Genomic DNA, 15522 nt, shown 5'->3' on the forward strand with positions numbered 1-15522 from the left:
AGAAATTGTTAGTAAACAGAGATTGTTAAATATTTAGGGGCATAATAAATCTGTTATCCATATCCAACATTTCTCGATATTGATTTTCGCAATGGTTTTGAATGTAAAGTTAATTTTGTATCTACAAGCAATTTTTCCACAATTTATTCTGGTAGCTCCGGACATTGTACATAAATGTACCTTTTTTGCTTAATTTAATTTTGGCTTATGACAATTCACCGAGTGGCCAACTGCAGCAGCCCGAATAAATTTGGACTGGCAACAGAGTGTACAGAGAAAGAGAGAAATCATATTTTCAATCTCTCCAAATGTGTTTATCAAAAATGCATTTCTCCAAGTTGGATTTTTAGATTGCTTCCTTTATGCGTTCCTCTTTCCCGGTTGCATGTTGCACCCAAATTGAGTTTACCATGGGATTGGAGAGCGAGGACAGAAGAGAGAACCAAAGCAAAGTAAACTTTACTTTATAAATTACAAATAAGCAAACGGAAAATCCAATCCAGAAAAGAGCAACCTTAACCGGACTGGACTGGACTGGACAGGACTTTTTCTTGGAACTGGAACCGGACCGGACCCGGTTTGGTTAGACCCCAGAACCAGAAAGGATCCAAAAGCTACGCCACAACAAAACCCTTGAACGGCTTCTAAGCAAAATTAATATTTTGAAAACCATTAAAAATTAATTTTATTTTGTGGCACACACACACACAAACTCACACACACATAAGCAACAGCAAATGCTATGAGGAAGCAGATTTCCCTGCCTTCCTATTTTTCTTGGCTTTTGGCATGAAAGAATATTTATAATGCATACAGGAAAACACTCCGGCCAGTGAGGCAGGGGCAGAGGGATATACAGGAAAGTGGGCGTGAACGGTGCCTGAGGGGAGGACAGGCAGAGACCCGGTCCTGGATCTGGTCCTGGTTTTGGTCCCACTTGACTTGGTTTTTACTTCTGCACATGCATGGATAATAGTGTGTCGGGCGATGGCGGATATGAAGCACCAGGGGAGTCCAAGACAATGGCCAGGGGAGCAGAGACTTATGTGGGATGTGTGTCCAATGATTTTTAGAAATGAGAATGAGAAACACGTGTGGAAGACACATTCAAATATTTATTAAAATTATTTGGATTTAGTAGAATGAAAGCGGAGAACAAATACAAAGCGTGGTACAGGAATTCCCACTGATCGCTGGACAAAGTTCATGGAAAAAAGGGTCACAGAATTGACTCCACTTTGCCTATCTGTTTAAACAATATCTTCGAGCTTCCATTCTTCTTTTTACATTTTAAAGGGTATGTTAATCTTCGGTAAAATGAAAACAAATGTAGGCCAGAGGGACTACCAATATTTATTTTTGTTATGTACAAATACATGCCCAAAAGGCGTGAGACAGGGGGCACTTGGATGTGGGTTCTTGGCCAGATGGCCCGCTCAGCTCACCCAAAAATGGTACAACTCTCAGCCCCCCACACAGACTAAACCATCCATTCACGCAGAGATGGAAACAGAACCAGACAGACGGACACACATACACATGGCCAAATAAACTTTGAATAAGCATTTCGTGAGACCAGAGGAAAGTTTCTTTCACTAGGAAGCTTCCCAACCCCTTTCGCTCACTGGCTGCCTGCCACAAATCTCTACATAAATCTTGGGAATGCCGAGCAGGCTCCACTGCCATCTCTCCTTGTGGGGCAGTGGGGCACATAAGCGATGCTGCATATAAAATAATACAACCAGAAAGCAGGGTGGCAAGGGGAAGGCAGTCTCTGGCCAAATAAAACGTAGCACGAAATGGCCAGCTAGCTCAGCTCTAGCAAAACATTCAATTTCCCCGGCTCATTAAAATTAAATAACTAAGCTTGGGCGAGCCGGACAAGGAGGAGGAGCTGGCCCCAGGCTGTGGGTGATAGTTGTGAGACGAAGGTAGATTCAGGCTACATTTAATTGAAGTGCAGCCCAACGAAAGCTTAAGAAAACAATCATAAAAGTGTGGGAATTACAAATGTCTAGCATCAATGTGTGTAAGGGAAGAGTAAGGTTTGATGGTCAAGGATGAGGAGAGTAGATCACAGCATAGGAAATATCAATAAGTATTCGAGGAACAAAGTCGATGAATTAACTGAAACAAAGTTCTAACTGAAGCGGAATTTTTCTAGGCCTCATACTCTACCCAACTGAAAATTCCTAATATTATATTTGCTTTCTTCCAGTGACACCCAACCATGGCCCGAAGATAACCGGCGGTCAGCCGCGATACCAGATTGGGGACACTGTCCGCGTCAACTGCACCTCGTCGCCGTCCAAGCCGGTGTGCCACCTGAGCTGGCTGATCAATGGGGAGCCGGTGCAGAAGGCACATTTGAGGCAGTATGACAAGATTGTGGTCAATCGGGACGGACTGGAGATGGCGCGCCTCGGCTTGGAGTTTCGAGTGCGACCTTTTCACTTTAAGCACGGAGATATGAAGCTGAAGGTGAGTGGCGTACTCTGTACTTTCCTCTAAAGATGACTTTCTAAATGTCTTTCATGTGAATCATTGCAGTGCGTGGCCAAGATCAGCTCGTTGTACTTGCAGAGCAATGAGGAGAGTGTGGAAAGCGATCGACAGCAGCGAGCACCGGCCCTGGAGTCCCGCGAAACGGTGGCAGCCAAGTCCAGCACTATTGGTATATTCCGTAGCCCAAACTTTCAATCACTATCCCATGAACACTACTGACAGAATCTCTTTTTTGCAGGTGCCGCTGGGTCACGGCTACCCTCCCATCTCGTGTCGTTGCTGCCTCCAATGCTGCTGCTGCTGCTGCTCCGGACCTGGCCCTGGTCGAGGGCGAGTTAACTATCTTCGGCCTAAGCTGAGACTCTGAACAGAAATCCGGGGAGGGAAGATTAACTAGCACAGCAGCTGAGTCCTAGTCAATGTGGAGAAGCAAAACATATCCAATGCCAAAATCTCAAAGAAAACGACAAATGAAAAGATAAATTCAATCCTAACCGGCGGTTAAATTCGAAACTCAATTGATGTGTGTGTGTGCAAGAGGGAGATATTCAATATTGAATGAAATATCGAAACGGAAACGGAAATGGAAAACTACTCAACTCGAGCATTTAAGCAGCGGCTAAGAAACTGTACATAATTATGCATAACTTTAGGCAATTATTATTGTAAGGTAAAAATCGTTGTTTAGGCAAAAAACTTGAGACAACATTCGTTAATCTTTTGTGATATTTTCTTGATTTTGAAAAGGAGGGAAATAAAATATTATACGAGTAGAGAAAACCTTTTAATTCGATTACTTCTCCATTCCATTCCTCTCCTTCCTTTGTATTTTATCAACCTGTTTCGGGCATATCAAAAGCGACTAACATTTCAATTGTAAAAAATATCCATCGATTGCACAATGATACGCATATGAAATCACATCTAAAACTTACCCAAAAGAAACTTTGCATTTACTTATAAGAGCGACTAACTTAAGACCCTAACGAAAATGTAAGAAAGTTGTAAAGCAAACAAATCGAAACTAATTTTAATTAAATAAAATATCAAAATATTCAAAAAACTCTTCAAAGAAATCCAAAATATACATATAGTAAAAATTTGATCAGAAAGCTGTAAATAGAAAGAGCCGTGAAGGAGCCATGGATTGTAAAAGTTGAAAACTTTCGAATTTGGCAAATGTTTCGATGAAGAAGTAGATCTAAATGTACTATGAATAAGGGGTGTATGCCTGAAAGTAATTGAATCAATCAATGCAAAGCTGCCGGAACCCATTTGAATTGCTCCTCTGTAGGCTTTGGCCTTCCCATTGCAATTGAATTTGTCCTTTCCCTTTTAAAACAAATTTGAAAATTTCCATCAATTATAATTTGGAGCAAGAACCTCTTCAGAATGTTATGTTGAACTGAATTAATTAGCCTGCCAATTCACTAAGAATAAATATGTTAAAAAGAAACAGAGTTCCAGAAGGAATTCATCCAAATAAAAAACGAAAATAATCTTTGAACACTTTGGGAGCTGTTAGCTCTGAATGGAGGAGCTCATACCTACATATATTTCATCTGTTTAAAGTTTTTTGATTAATAACTAAATATTGTTAGGGTGCAAAGAAATGGCCATATCCAAAATGTTGCTATTAAAAAAAGGTCAACGACTTTGACTTCTTTGTTGAATGTTTTCATACCCGTTCCACATTGATTCACCCCTCTAAAAGAGTTGGCATAAATGTATCCCTTGTGAAATTAGCAACATGCATGATACTAATCCTTTGGCTTATGCTAATTTATCTTGAGCTGAGTCAGAGGCACCTGGGGTAGGGTCCTGCCCCCACTCTCGAGTGGTTGATGCCCAAAAACTGGTGAAAATTGACACAGACATGCATGGGGCGAAAATGCGCAACAAACCGCATTAAATGCATTCAAGTCCAAACATACTAAACAACCAACAAACAAGAGGCCAAAAGCAGTTCATGACTCATGCGATGGAAAAGGCACAGGGTAGGGAAAGGAGGGAAGTGCAGGCGAGGGGATTGCATGTCTTCGGCCTGGCGTGTGAGAAATGCAATCCATTGGCCTGGCGCGGCTCATTTGCATACAAAGCCGTTGGTTCGATTGTGGGCCAAAAGGGAACAAATGGCCAGCAGCACGAGTATCTCGGGCATTTCTTTGATAGCCAACTGGGCCACTGGCAGCTTGGCATTGATTGACCGGGCAGGGGCAGTACTCCTTCCTATAAATTAGCCAAAATGAATGTTTACTGTAAACACTGTACTGTACATAGCCAGAGAGGAGTTTCAACGCGAATGTCATTAGATGTTAAGCAGAAGGAAGCGCTGAACAGCTCTATAAGCATATTCTCCATTCAAATCTAAGCAAATCTTGTGCGTGTTGTAAATTAAAGACAAAATGGGATAGCATAAACCCAGAAAAATCAAAACCAAATCCGAATTTGAATAAGAACAAGAGAGAAGTGTGAAACAAATTGGAACTCTCTTGTTGGATTGGTTTTTAGCTAAGGAAAATATCGTAAACTAAACCTTCCAATGTTCCAGCATTCTTCATTATCCTTCACCACTACATTTTGTTCACATTTATTTTTCCACAATTTTTGTGTAATTAAGAAGGAATCAAATGTTTAAGACAGAAATTTGGTTTGTAAAACTGAACATGAAAATGATAAATGATAAATAAAATAAGTGAAGAAAAGGACAAGCAAACAATGGTTTTGTCTTTCAATTGAACAGGAAACGCATTTCCGTTTCCGCTTAGCAGTGGACCTGCAGTGGCCTCCATTCCTGCAAATGCTTTTGCATTGGGTGACATTGACGGCAGCTCCTCGTTTCCTGTCCTTCTTTGTCCGGAGTTTGCCCTTTGGCATCTATCGTCAAAAGCGAAATTAAATTTCCCTAGAAGCAAACAAATGGATAAATAAATTGTCGAAGATCTACCTTTGTCACAAGAAGCCTGGGAGCGAAGTTATTCCATTTTGATTGAACTATGATGAGGCATCAAAGTTTGGAGAGCAATTAAATTGGTTCTGACTAGAGTATGAAATATGAGATTAAATTGCACAGGGAGAGATAATAATCTATACTTTGTGTTAAGATTTGTTGGTTTTCTGTAGCTCTAATCGCAGTTCACTCTGCTCATACACTTAAATTTACTTTCAAACACAGTTCCAGTTTTTGTTTTACTTTTAAACGTCCACAAAAATGAAGCAAGATCAAATTATTTTCACGGACCAGCTGCTGCATCATCGATGCGTGGCCAGCCGAGCCGAGGAGACACGCAAAACCTGGATGGAAAATGAAGCCTGGTACCCGGTGGTGCAGCGGCAACTGTACTCCCGCTACGGTCAGATCTACAAGGAGTGCCTCGAGCAGTACGGCAACGCCAGCTTTGAGTACTTCGCGAAGCGGATTCGCTTGCGAAAGGACTTCCAGGCCAAAACTGCAGCAGCTGCCCAGGAGCAGGAGAGGGAGTCTGGCATTTCGATGGATCACCTGAAAGACTACAAGGTGTCCAAGACCACAAATGGCGAGTACGGATTGGTTAAGCCATCGCGTATATTTTACTGCTTCTAAATTTAATAGTTTGATTGACAAATGTCGGTACTTACTCGAAGCTAAATAGATTCATTTTGGCTCCGTTCAACAATTTTTGACAGTATCAAAGACAAACAACTGGAAGTAAATAATTAATTCTAACTGCAATCAAATATTTTTTCGTGGGGAGAGCGGCGAAGGTACAGCGATCGGTAGCTTTCATTGTACCAAATCTTTAATCATTTATAAACCAATGTCTACCCTTAAACCAACCAACCCATTATCAGCACTTGTGCGCATTATGCAAAAATGTATTGCGGAAACATTTAGGCATTGAATGACTTATGGGAGCGGACACTAAAGCCTGCAGTAAAGCGTGGAGAGATGTCTCTGAATGGTAAGCAGGAGAGAGGTTGTAAGGTTTTGTAATATGTTTTAAATTAATTTTATATGTGCGAGTATATCCTGGGGGCCGCACTCCCAGGGCAACACTTTAATGTTAAGGCACTTGGCTCGTAAATTGGTAATGTTTGCAAGCCCGGTTTTATGGGCCCCGTTTTGGCTGTGGGCCCGTCTGTTTACCATAATTACCTGTTTATAATTAATTAAAATGCAATAAGCGTAAATTTGATAAAAGTGCCACGCACATGCTTACGCTGCACAGTAAATATCCACCCATCCACCGGGCAGCGTGTCAGCAGTTTTTTAGCCAGCACTGTGTTCGCTTTACGGCCGCTAAATTAAATTAAATCTATAAACTAAATTACAATCGAATAGATAAAGCGCAATAATGCGCTACCTGAATAAATCCATAAATTATACGAATGCCCAGAACCTGCACAAAACCCCTTTAACTGGATATCAAAGTGCTTTGCTGGATGTTGGCTTTCGTGCGTTTATTTGCTCCTTCTGTCACTCTCCCTCGTTGTCCTGCGCTTATTGACCATGAATAACTAACGGAAATGCAATACGAACGGTGGTCACGCTGCTCGCTCCCGCCAGTTACACCCCACTCATTCGATGATTCATTGTGGATGCATGTCCCTGTCTGTCCCTGTCTGTACGTGTGTGGAAACTTCCTTCGTGTGGACTTTAATTGTGGCGACATTTTGATTTATGACGACAAAAGCGAAAGCTGAATGACGCATCCACCCATTAGGGACTGAAGGACAAGGTGTTTGCCTTGAGGTGGTACATTTCAGTAATGGATTTCACAAAATTGATTACTAATTGGCAAACGTAATTGAATTTAAATTTACTTCGGCGTAGAGGTGTTAAATATTCCCAATGTAAAATTAGCTGGATGTTTCGTAGGGAAAGTTCTGCAAGGAAACTTTATTGCCTGAGGTGTTCAATTATGCTTTCAGGAGGTTCCCTCTCTGTATAAGTTATTATCGGGGTAACTTGGAACTTTGAAGCCTGGAAGCATTTCAAATTATTTCTGAATGTATCACTTAAATGAGAATCAAGTCGGGTCGAGCTCTAAGCGAGTCCAAGAGCCCATTTCCAGCCTAATCTTATATGGTTCTCTCTATATCATAGTCAATTGTGCAGCATTGAGTAATTTCTGTTATTTGTTTGTTAGTTGCACTGCCCACTGTAGCCGTTCTATGCAACCGTTCTTTCGTGTCTTCCTTTCTTTTCTATTTTTTGCTTATCGCTCTCTCGCGCATGAGTCACACTCGCGCACTTTGAATCTCGCCTTCGCTATCGCTCTCTCGATCTTTCGCTCTCGCTTGCATTGGGGAACTGCCAATGCGGCAGTTCCACCCTTGAATGGATCTCGCTGCCTCTGCTGGCGGCTTCAGAAACTTGAGGTACAAAACTTGACACTTGCAATACGCTGCGATTGTCTTCTTATTACTCTGCTTCTGCTGCTCTTCGTCTCTGCTGTGTTCGCGCTCTGCCGTTACTGCCGTTATTCCTGCTGCTACTGCCGTTGATCTGATATTCTCTGTCGCTAACCGATGCTCCGCCAGTAGGCCGGTATGCACACTCTCTCTTACATATGTACATACATATGTATATTAAATCGCACCGGCACATATACATAGTTTCATCATCATAAAATATAAAATCGTAGAATTAATTCGTTACCAACTTCTTTTCAATAAATATATGTACATACATAGCAATATAATTATAACTCTGGAATAAAGAGAGAAAAGGTTAATTTATAGAAACTTTTAGCTGCCTAATTACTCCACTGAAGGTCATCACCACATGAATCCTAAAAATTCTGCTTTATTAACCCTTATACTCGGCGGAAGATCCCATCTTATCAAAAATCTTCTTGTGTGTCCGCGCATTAGGCTCATTAAAATCACGATATTGATTATAGCTTTGGGTTTGTCGCTGGGAAGCCGAGCAGCATAGAGCTGGCTTTCAGTTCGCCAAAATGGTTGATTGGGTTAGTCTCGTCCTGAAAAGCATTTATTACTATGGACATCTCATAGGTCTGAGTAACTTTGACTTCGATTGGAAAACTGGTCGTGCGTACACCTCAAAAAGGAGCACTTTCTACGCGATTTTCGTTGGTTTGATGTTTCCCACACTGCTGGTTTTCCACTGGTCCGGGAGGACCCAGTTTAAAGTGATATTCGGGAATGCCAACATGTTGCACGAGTACGTCATGGTCCTGATGAGCGGCCTGAGGATATCGGCTGGCCTGTTAACGCTGCTCAGTCAATGGCGAAGTCGCCGACAGGTGATGCAGCTCTCCCGTTCTCTTTTTCGCCTGTACCAGGAGCGAACCGAGGTGAAGCGGATGTGCCAACGAGGAATACTGACAAAGTTTTGCATTGCCATTGCGACGGACTGCGTCCAAGTGTGGCTCAGCCTGGATGCTTTGGACAGTAACGTGGACTTCAGCATGTTATTTGGACAGTTTCTAGTCTACTCATTGACGTCAATTGTTAACTTGGCCGTGACCCAGCACTACTTTGTCATGCTCTTCATCCGCGCCCGGTACCTGCTGCTCAATCGGGAGCTTCGTGAGGTGATTGACGAGGCGAACGAGCTCAGCCACAGGCCGCCGCGAAGGGGAGTCTTCATCTGCAGGTGCTGCGCCCTGGCCGACAGGGTGGAGGCGATAGCCAGTCTTCAAGGAAAGTTGCAATCGATGGTACAAAAAATTCGAGACTTATACGCCATTCAGGGCCTGTTGGTCTTTTCGGGGTATTATCTCTCCACGGTGGGCACTGGTTACCTTGGGTACACCATTGTCAAGCATGGTCTCAAGGATCTTGGCATGAGCTACAGAAGATTAGCTCTGATTGTGTGTTGGTGCCTTTTCTACTACTTGGATGCCTTACTGAATCTGTTTGTCACATTTTATTTTCTGGACGAGCACCAGAAAACGATCGTCTTGATGGAGAAGCGAACGCTATTCGCACCGGGTCTGGATGTCCGCCTGGAAGAAGCTGTAGGTACAAATACATTGCTTAAGTTCCGTTTTAATTGGTTGACTATCCTGCAGTTTGAGAGCCTGCAGCTGCAGCTGATACGAAATCCACTGAAGTTGATTGTCATGAAGGTCTTTCCCATCAGCCGCAGCTCTACCACTGCCATGTTCGGCTCCATCCTGTCCAACTGTATATTTCTCATTCAATACGATATGGAATACTTTTAAAGTATTCGTTGATTGCATGTTGAAATATAAAAATAAATTCTAAAATAAATTAAAAAATAATAATAACAATATAAAATGTGAAAAGTATGAATAAGGCAAATAATTATTCCTAAATATGCTGAGTTTGGACTACATTTATAAGATTTAAAGAGTTGCAGATTGTTGCAGTCAAACTGCTAAGCGGCAAACCGAAACTGTCAAACAAAATTTGCGATTTTGATATTTCAGCATACAACTACATATAATTCCACTGATTGATTGCTTTGCCCAGTGCATTACACAGTAATGTCTAAATCATAGTCAGTGGAAGCAGCATTAAGGTAAATTCTGTTATTTGCAAGTTGCTTGCACTGCCCACTGTACCTAATTGCCATCTACATGTATCAAACAACCGTTCTTTTGTCTCTTTAGCTCGCGACTTGCTCTCTTTCCTCTGCTTCCTACAGCGCTCTCTCGTACTCACAATCGCTCTCTCGCGCTCTTGTCGCAGCATCGCTTTGGACACATGCCATTCGGCGCACCTGCCCTCGGTCAATTGCTGATATACGCGAATCGTGGTCTCGCGAATCACGCCTCTCTTTTATCTACGCTATCGCTCTCTCTATTTGTCGCTCTCGCTTGCACCGTCACTCAGCACTCAGAGAGAAAGCAAAACACGTATGTATGTATAACCGTAGACAATAAGAAACGCGAAAAAAGATCAAAAGCTTAACACAAAGTGCTACGAGCTTCCTGACAAATCCACAGATTTCATTGCAGAGGACCCTCCGTGGACAGACTAAGCTTAGCTGAGCCTGAAATATAACCTTTCCATAAATATACACACGTAAGTATAACTCTGGAACAAAGAGGAAAAATATTGATTAATAGAACATTTTTGTTAGCAAAATAACTCCACTGAAGGTCATCGCCACACGACCTTTCCCAATCTTGCTGATACACGGCGGAAGATCCCATCTAATCGAAAATCTTCTTGTGGGCCGGCGCATTATTCTCATTAAAATGACTTTATTGATTTTTGCTTTGGGCCTGTCGCTGGGAAGCGGAACGGCACAGAAGTTCGTTTTCAGTTTGCCAAAATGGTTGATTGGGTTAGTTTCGTCCACAAATGCATTTATTACTATGGCCACCTCATAGGCCTGAGTAACTTTGAGTTAGACTGGAAAATTGGTCGCGCGTACACCACAAAGAGGAGCACCGCCTATGCGATTTTCATTGGTTTGATGTTTCCCACACTGCTGGTTTTCCACTGGTCCGGGAGGACCCAGTTTAAAGCGGTCTTCGGGAATGCCAACCTGTTGCACGAGTACGTCATGGTCCTGATGAGCGGCCTGAGGATATCGGCTGGCCTGTTAACGCTGCTCAGTCAATGGCGAAGTCGCCGACAGGTGATGCAGCTCTCCCGTTCTCTTTTTCGCCTGTACCAGGAGCGAACCGAGGTGAAGCGGATGTGCCAACGAGGAATACTGACAAAGTTTTGCATTGCCATTGCTACGGACTGCGTCCAAGTGTGGATCAGCCTGGATGCTTTGGACAGTAACGTGGACTTCAGCATGTTATTTGGACAGTTTCTAGTCTACTCATTGACGTCAATTGTTAACTTGGCCGTGACCCAGCACTACTTTGTCATGCTCTTCATCCGCGCCCGGTACCTGCTGCTCAATCGGGAGCTCCGTAAGGTGATTGACGAGGCGAACGAGCTCAGCCACAGGCCGCCGCGAAGGGGAGTCTTCATCTGCAGGTGCTGCGCCCTGGCCGACAGGGTGGAGGCGATAGCCAGTCTTCAAGGAAGGTTGCAGTCGATGGTACAAAAAATTCGAGACTTATACGCCATTCAGGGCCTGTTGGTCTTTTCGGGGTATTATCTCTCCACGGTGGGCACTGGTTACCTTGGGTACACCATTGTCAAGCATGGTCTCAAGGATCTTGGCATGAGCTACAGAAGATTGGCTCTGATTGTGTTTTGGTTCTTTTTCTACTACTTGGACTCCTTGCTCAATCTTTTTGTCGTATTGTATTCCTTGGAGGAGCACCAGAAGACGATCAACTTTATGGAGGAACGAACCCTATTCGCATCGGGCCTGGATGTCCGCCTTGAAGAAGCTGTAGGTGCGCATATGTGTGTTCAGATTTGGTTTTAATTGGTTAATTCTTCTGCAGTTAGAGAGCCTGCAGCTGCAGCTGATACGGAACCCACTGAAGTTGACTGTCATGAAGAGTATTCCCATCAGTCGCATCACCACCACTTCCATGTTGGGCTCCATCCTATCCAACTGTATATATCTCATTCAATACGATATGGAATACTTTTAATGTAATTCGGTCGTTCAATAAATTGAGTGTCATTCCAAGTAGAATAACATTTCTGTTCCCCACTTAATGGGAGCAATTAATCCCCACCAACCCTGCAACACGTGACCAGTGACCAGTCCTTTCAGTCCATCAGAGAATGCCAGTGGAAGGACACACGGAAAGCGGCAGCAAATGGCAGACGCGGCTCCTTCGATGGACTGTTCTGGGCATCGGCTGGACCCTGTACCTGTTCTGTCGTGGCTGTGTGATTGGCCAGATGAAATACGATCCTCTGCAGGGTCAGATGATCGTTCGGGCGCGTAGACTGCTAACCAAACGCATTGCATTGATCCTCAAGCTCGCTTTACTCATTTCAGACTACTTTGGCGCCATATATATTTGCATGGCTATTGTACCACTTCTGCCGGACATCGATAATCACAGACGGAATGCCAGGCGCATGCTCGAGAGTCTCGTGACTTTAATTATAATGGTGCTGGGCTACTGGAACGTAGGGCGTCTGCTGTATTGGTTGAGCAGCCTCGGCTACAATCGATCCATTGTCCGGGTGGTCAATGAGGTCATCCGATTGCACTCCCTGATCGATCGCTGCTTCGGGCCGCTCTGCTTGACGGAGCTGCACCTTCTGTTCGTGCTCTTGGCCGAGCTGCACATGACTGTCCTGCACTTCTTCAACTGCCTTCGCATTCAGTTGTCTCTATTCCTGTACAATATCGTGCTCTTGGAGATCTTCTTCAGTGCCTACATAGCCTACCAGTTGCTCCTGCTCTCCTGGCTCTCCAGCTTCAGTCTCTTTCTGCATCGCTATCGTACATCCACCCGCGGGCAGCGCTCCAAACTCCTGCGGCTGTTCCGGCTCTACGCGCGGGTCAGCAATGGACATCAGGCGATTATGGAGCTGTGGCTACCCGTGGCCAGTATGCTCTTCTCCAGCATCCTTGTCATGGTCGTCGATTGTTCCGTTATCGTCAACTGCATTCTATTCAATCACAGCCTGGACATGGGGCAGAAATGGGAATTGATCTTCAGACATTTGGGCGGCTGTCTGGCTCCACTGCTGCGGATGCTTCTCATAGGCCTGTGCAACGACTGTCTGGCTCGGCTGGAGCATCTTCTGAGTCTCCAGCTGCTGGGCATTGATCTAGGGAACCAACTGGAAGACGACTACCAGATGGACCCTAGGCAGGAGAGCTTTGCCAGGCAGTTGAGAAATCTGGTAGGGATTTTTGGGATTGACTTGGGATTGAATCTTTAATACATTAATTTCCGATTGCAGCAAATCTGTTTCGATCTGCAGACGCGTGCCCAACCGATTAGAAACCACGTCATGAGCGTGCATCAAATATGCGGTGGGCCCTTCTTTCTGGAGTTCTTGTTCTGCACTTTAATCAACTCCTTCAGCTGTGTTCAGTATGTTTTGAGCTTGGGCAAGCAGTCGGAGAACTTTCAGGGTTTCTTTTATGAATAAGTGGAGAAACCTTTGGGAGATTTCTGTTGAAAAACAGGAAATTCGAGGGTGAACAAACAAAATTCAGAAAAACTCAATTTCTAAATAATTAAACATCAGAATTATTGCCTTTTAATCCCTTTAAATCAGCCTTAAATTGAATTTAGCCAGAATAAAGTAAATTGATTTTGAAATTGATTTGTTGTTCGATTCGACGATAATGCAATTATTAAATGACACAAGAAGGAAAACTACAATTAAAATGGATTACATTTGCCCGCCATTTAATGTGGAATGACAGAGAAAGTTTCCCATTTCGCAGGATCCTTTTTGGCCAATTTTGTTTGTTTTTTTGGGGTTCGAGCATTTCGTTTGCGTTTGAGTTTGAGCAGCGGCCAGCGCACATAAATTTCAATTAACATAAATTTAATTCCGGCCAACGAAGTTGGGCAACAAACTCGACGGCCACACACACATCCAGCCAGCCGGCTTGGGCTTGGCAGCATTTTCAATTATTGTCTGCTGCAGAAAAGTTTTTGCTGCCCCCCTCCGACTGCACTCTTCCGCCCCACCTAATGCACTTGACTCTGAATTGGCAAGGGGGCGAGGGTGCCCCGGGGGCTGGACTGTACCAACAAGGATGCGACTTTAAGCCGCATATAGCAAATGGTCGGAGGCAAAGCTAATTGCTGAAAGGCGCTTATGCAAAGCGATCAAAATGCGATGCGACACTGCTGCGAAACGAATGGAATGGGAATAGGTCGGAATGGGAATGGGAATGGGAATGGACTGGAACGGGGAACGGGCCCAAGGCCATAAAACCAATTTGAAATTGTTATTTTAAGCGAAAGTAAATCGCCAAGAAAGGGTTGACGTTGACTCTGGCCAGGGTGAATGGAGAGGGGAGAAGAGAAGGCCAAAAGTGGCCGAGAGTCGTAAAAAATCAAATATCGGTTGTGCTTGCCGCTGCCTTAAATCGGAATCAACCATTTGTGGCCAGATAAGGATAAGGGGTCGAAAATCTCCTTGCACACACGCCCAGACCCCAGCCGCCACATTGTTTAGATATATGAAAATTGCCACAACACACTCCAATCCTCCCTCCCAATGCCATAAAATTTCCAGGTAACGAAGTGTATTTTCTGATGAAATCAGCAAAAGACGAGGGATGCGCTAAGGGTTTAGGGGAGCCTCAGTCCGAGTAGCAAATCTTTAGGTGCTAATAAAATTGGGCAACATAATGAGCCCAGGAGCAACGAGCGGGCAGCATGAATCTCGATCAAATGTAAATCGATTGCGAGATTCAACACGAACAGATTTAGATTTAGGATGCTCCCAGCTCTGTGTCTTTTCTGTGTGTTGTGACTGGTATCCAGATTTATAGTGAAGGAAATAAATTCACATAATTTATCTGCAATTGGAATAATGAGTGGATGTCTTGACACTGTCACGAATGGAACTTTGAGCCGTCAGCTGGCAGTGGCAGTGCTTTGCAGCTGTGCTGACATTTCCACCAACACGTAACTGCAATGACATGAAATCATTTCCATTTCCATCCATTTCAAAATGCCACTTACTTTGGGCAGGATCCGAGGTCCGTCTATGGCCCGGCTGTGCCGCTTGCATGCCATTAATTCTACAAATGTTGCCCAGAATCTATATAATTTACGGCTCCCGGCAATGCCGAATGATGTGCCAGAAATTGCAGGCAGCACACCAGACAGCACAGGGCCAAAAGGAGGCATCCAGAACAGAGACTGGCAGGCAGGCAGGCAGCAATTTTTTATTTATTTTTATGAGTAATTCTGTTACTTGCCACGCATTTTTATTGCACTACGAGAATTATGATTGTGGCCATTGGACTGCCGGTTGCTTCTATGTTTATTTATGCTTTGTCCTCTGGTTTCCTTCCATCTACGACGCAGACCCTCGGCACGGGTGTGGACTGCAGAGGAGTCTACGTTTGGGCGTAAGCTGAAATGGGGCGTCGTTAATGTAAGGGTTTCAAGGAGAAATTCTTTAAAAATTGCAATGAAATTTGAATTCCTAAGCACAAATAGAAGGGCGAAGAGCTCTGATGGA

General features: G+C 43.8%; 5 protein-coding genes across 5 annotated transcripts in view; all 5 read left to right on the plus strand.

Annotated features, from left to right (window-relative positions):
- Window positions 1–3525, plus strand: part of LOC117901631 — a 33805-nt gene extending 30280 nt beyond the window's left edge. The window contains exons 4-6 of the mRNA XM_034812461.1: window positions 2219–2481; window positions 2551–2674; window positions 2744–3525. Coding sequence (XP_034668352.1) covers window positions 2219–2481; window positions 2551–2674; window positions 2744–2844 — 488 coding nt within the window. The 3' untranslated portion in view covers window positions 2845–3525. The remainder of the gene's footprint in view (window positions 1–2218; window positions 2482–2550; window positions 2675–2743) is intronic.
- Window positions 3526–5663: 2138 nt separating this feature from the next.
- LOC117901632 lies at window positions 5664–6119 on the plus strand. Its single transcript, XM_034812462.1, has one exon. It carries the CDS (start codon window positions 5717–5719, stop codon window positions 6086–6088), a length of 372 nt encoding a protein of 123 aa, XP_034668353.1. The 5' UTR covers window positions 5664–5716; the 3' UTR covers window positions 6089–6119.
- A 2328-nt stretch (window positions 6120–8447) lies between these two features.
- Window positions 8448–9680, plus strand: LOC117901630 (putative gustatory receptor 36c). The gene is made up of 2 exons (XM_034812459.1): window positions 8448–9473; window positions 9528–9680. Exons 1-2 carry the CDS (start codon window positions 8448–8450, stop codon window positions 9678–9680), a joined length of 1179 nt encoding a protein of 392 aa, XP_034668350.1.
- Window positions 9681–10759: 1079 nt separating this feature from the next.
- LOC117901201 (putative gustatory receptor 36a) lies at window positions 10760–11993 on the plus strand. The gene is made up of 2 exons (XM_034811855.1): window positions 10760–11785; window positions 11841–11993. Exons 1-2 carry the CDS (start codon window positions 10760–10762, stop codon window positions 11991–11993), a joined length of 1179 nt encoding a protein of 392 aa, XP_034667746.1.
- A 136-nt stretch (window positions 11994–12129) lies between these two features.
- Window positions 12130–13461, plus strand: LOC117901203 (uncharacterized protein CG31750). The gene is made up of 2 exons (XM_034811857.1): window positions 12130–13209; window positions 13270–13461. The coding sequence occupies exons 1-2, from the start codon at window positions 12130–12132 to the stop codon at window positions 13459–13461; spliced, it is 1272 nt and encodes a 423-aa protein (XP_034667748.1).
- The last annotated feature ends 2061 nt before the right edge of the window (window positions 13462–15522 follow it).

The sequence above is a fragment of the Drosophila subobscura genome, chromosome U, assembly GCF_008121235.1.
Source record: "Drosophila subobscura isolate 14011-0131.10 chromosome U, UCBerk_Dsub_1.0, whole genome shotgun sequence".
NCBI classification, from domain to species: domain Eukaryota; kingdom Metazoa; phylum Arthropoda; class Insecta; order Diptera; family Drosophilidae; genus Drosophila; species Drosophila subobscura.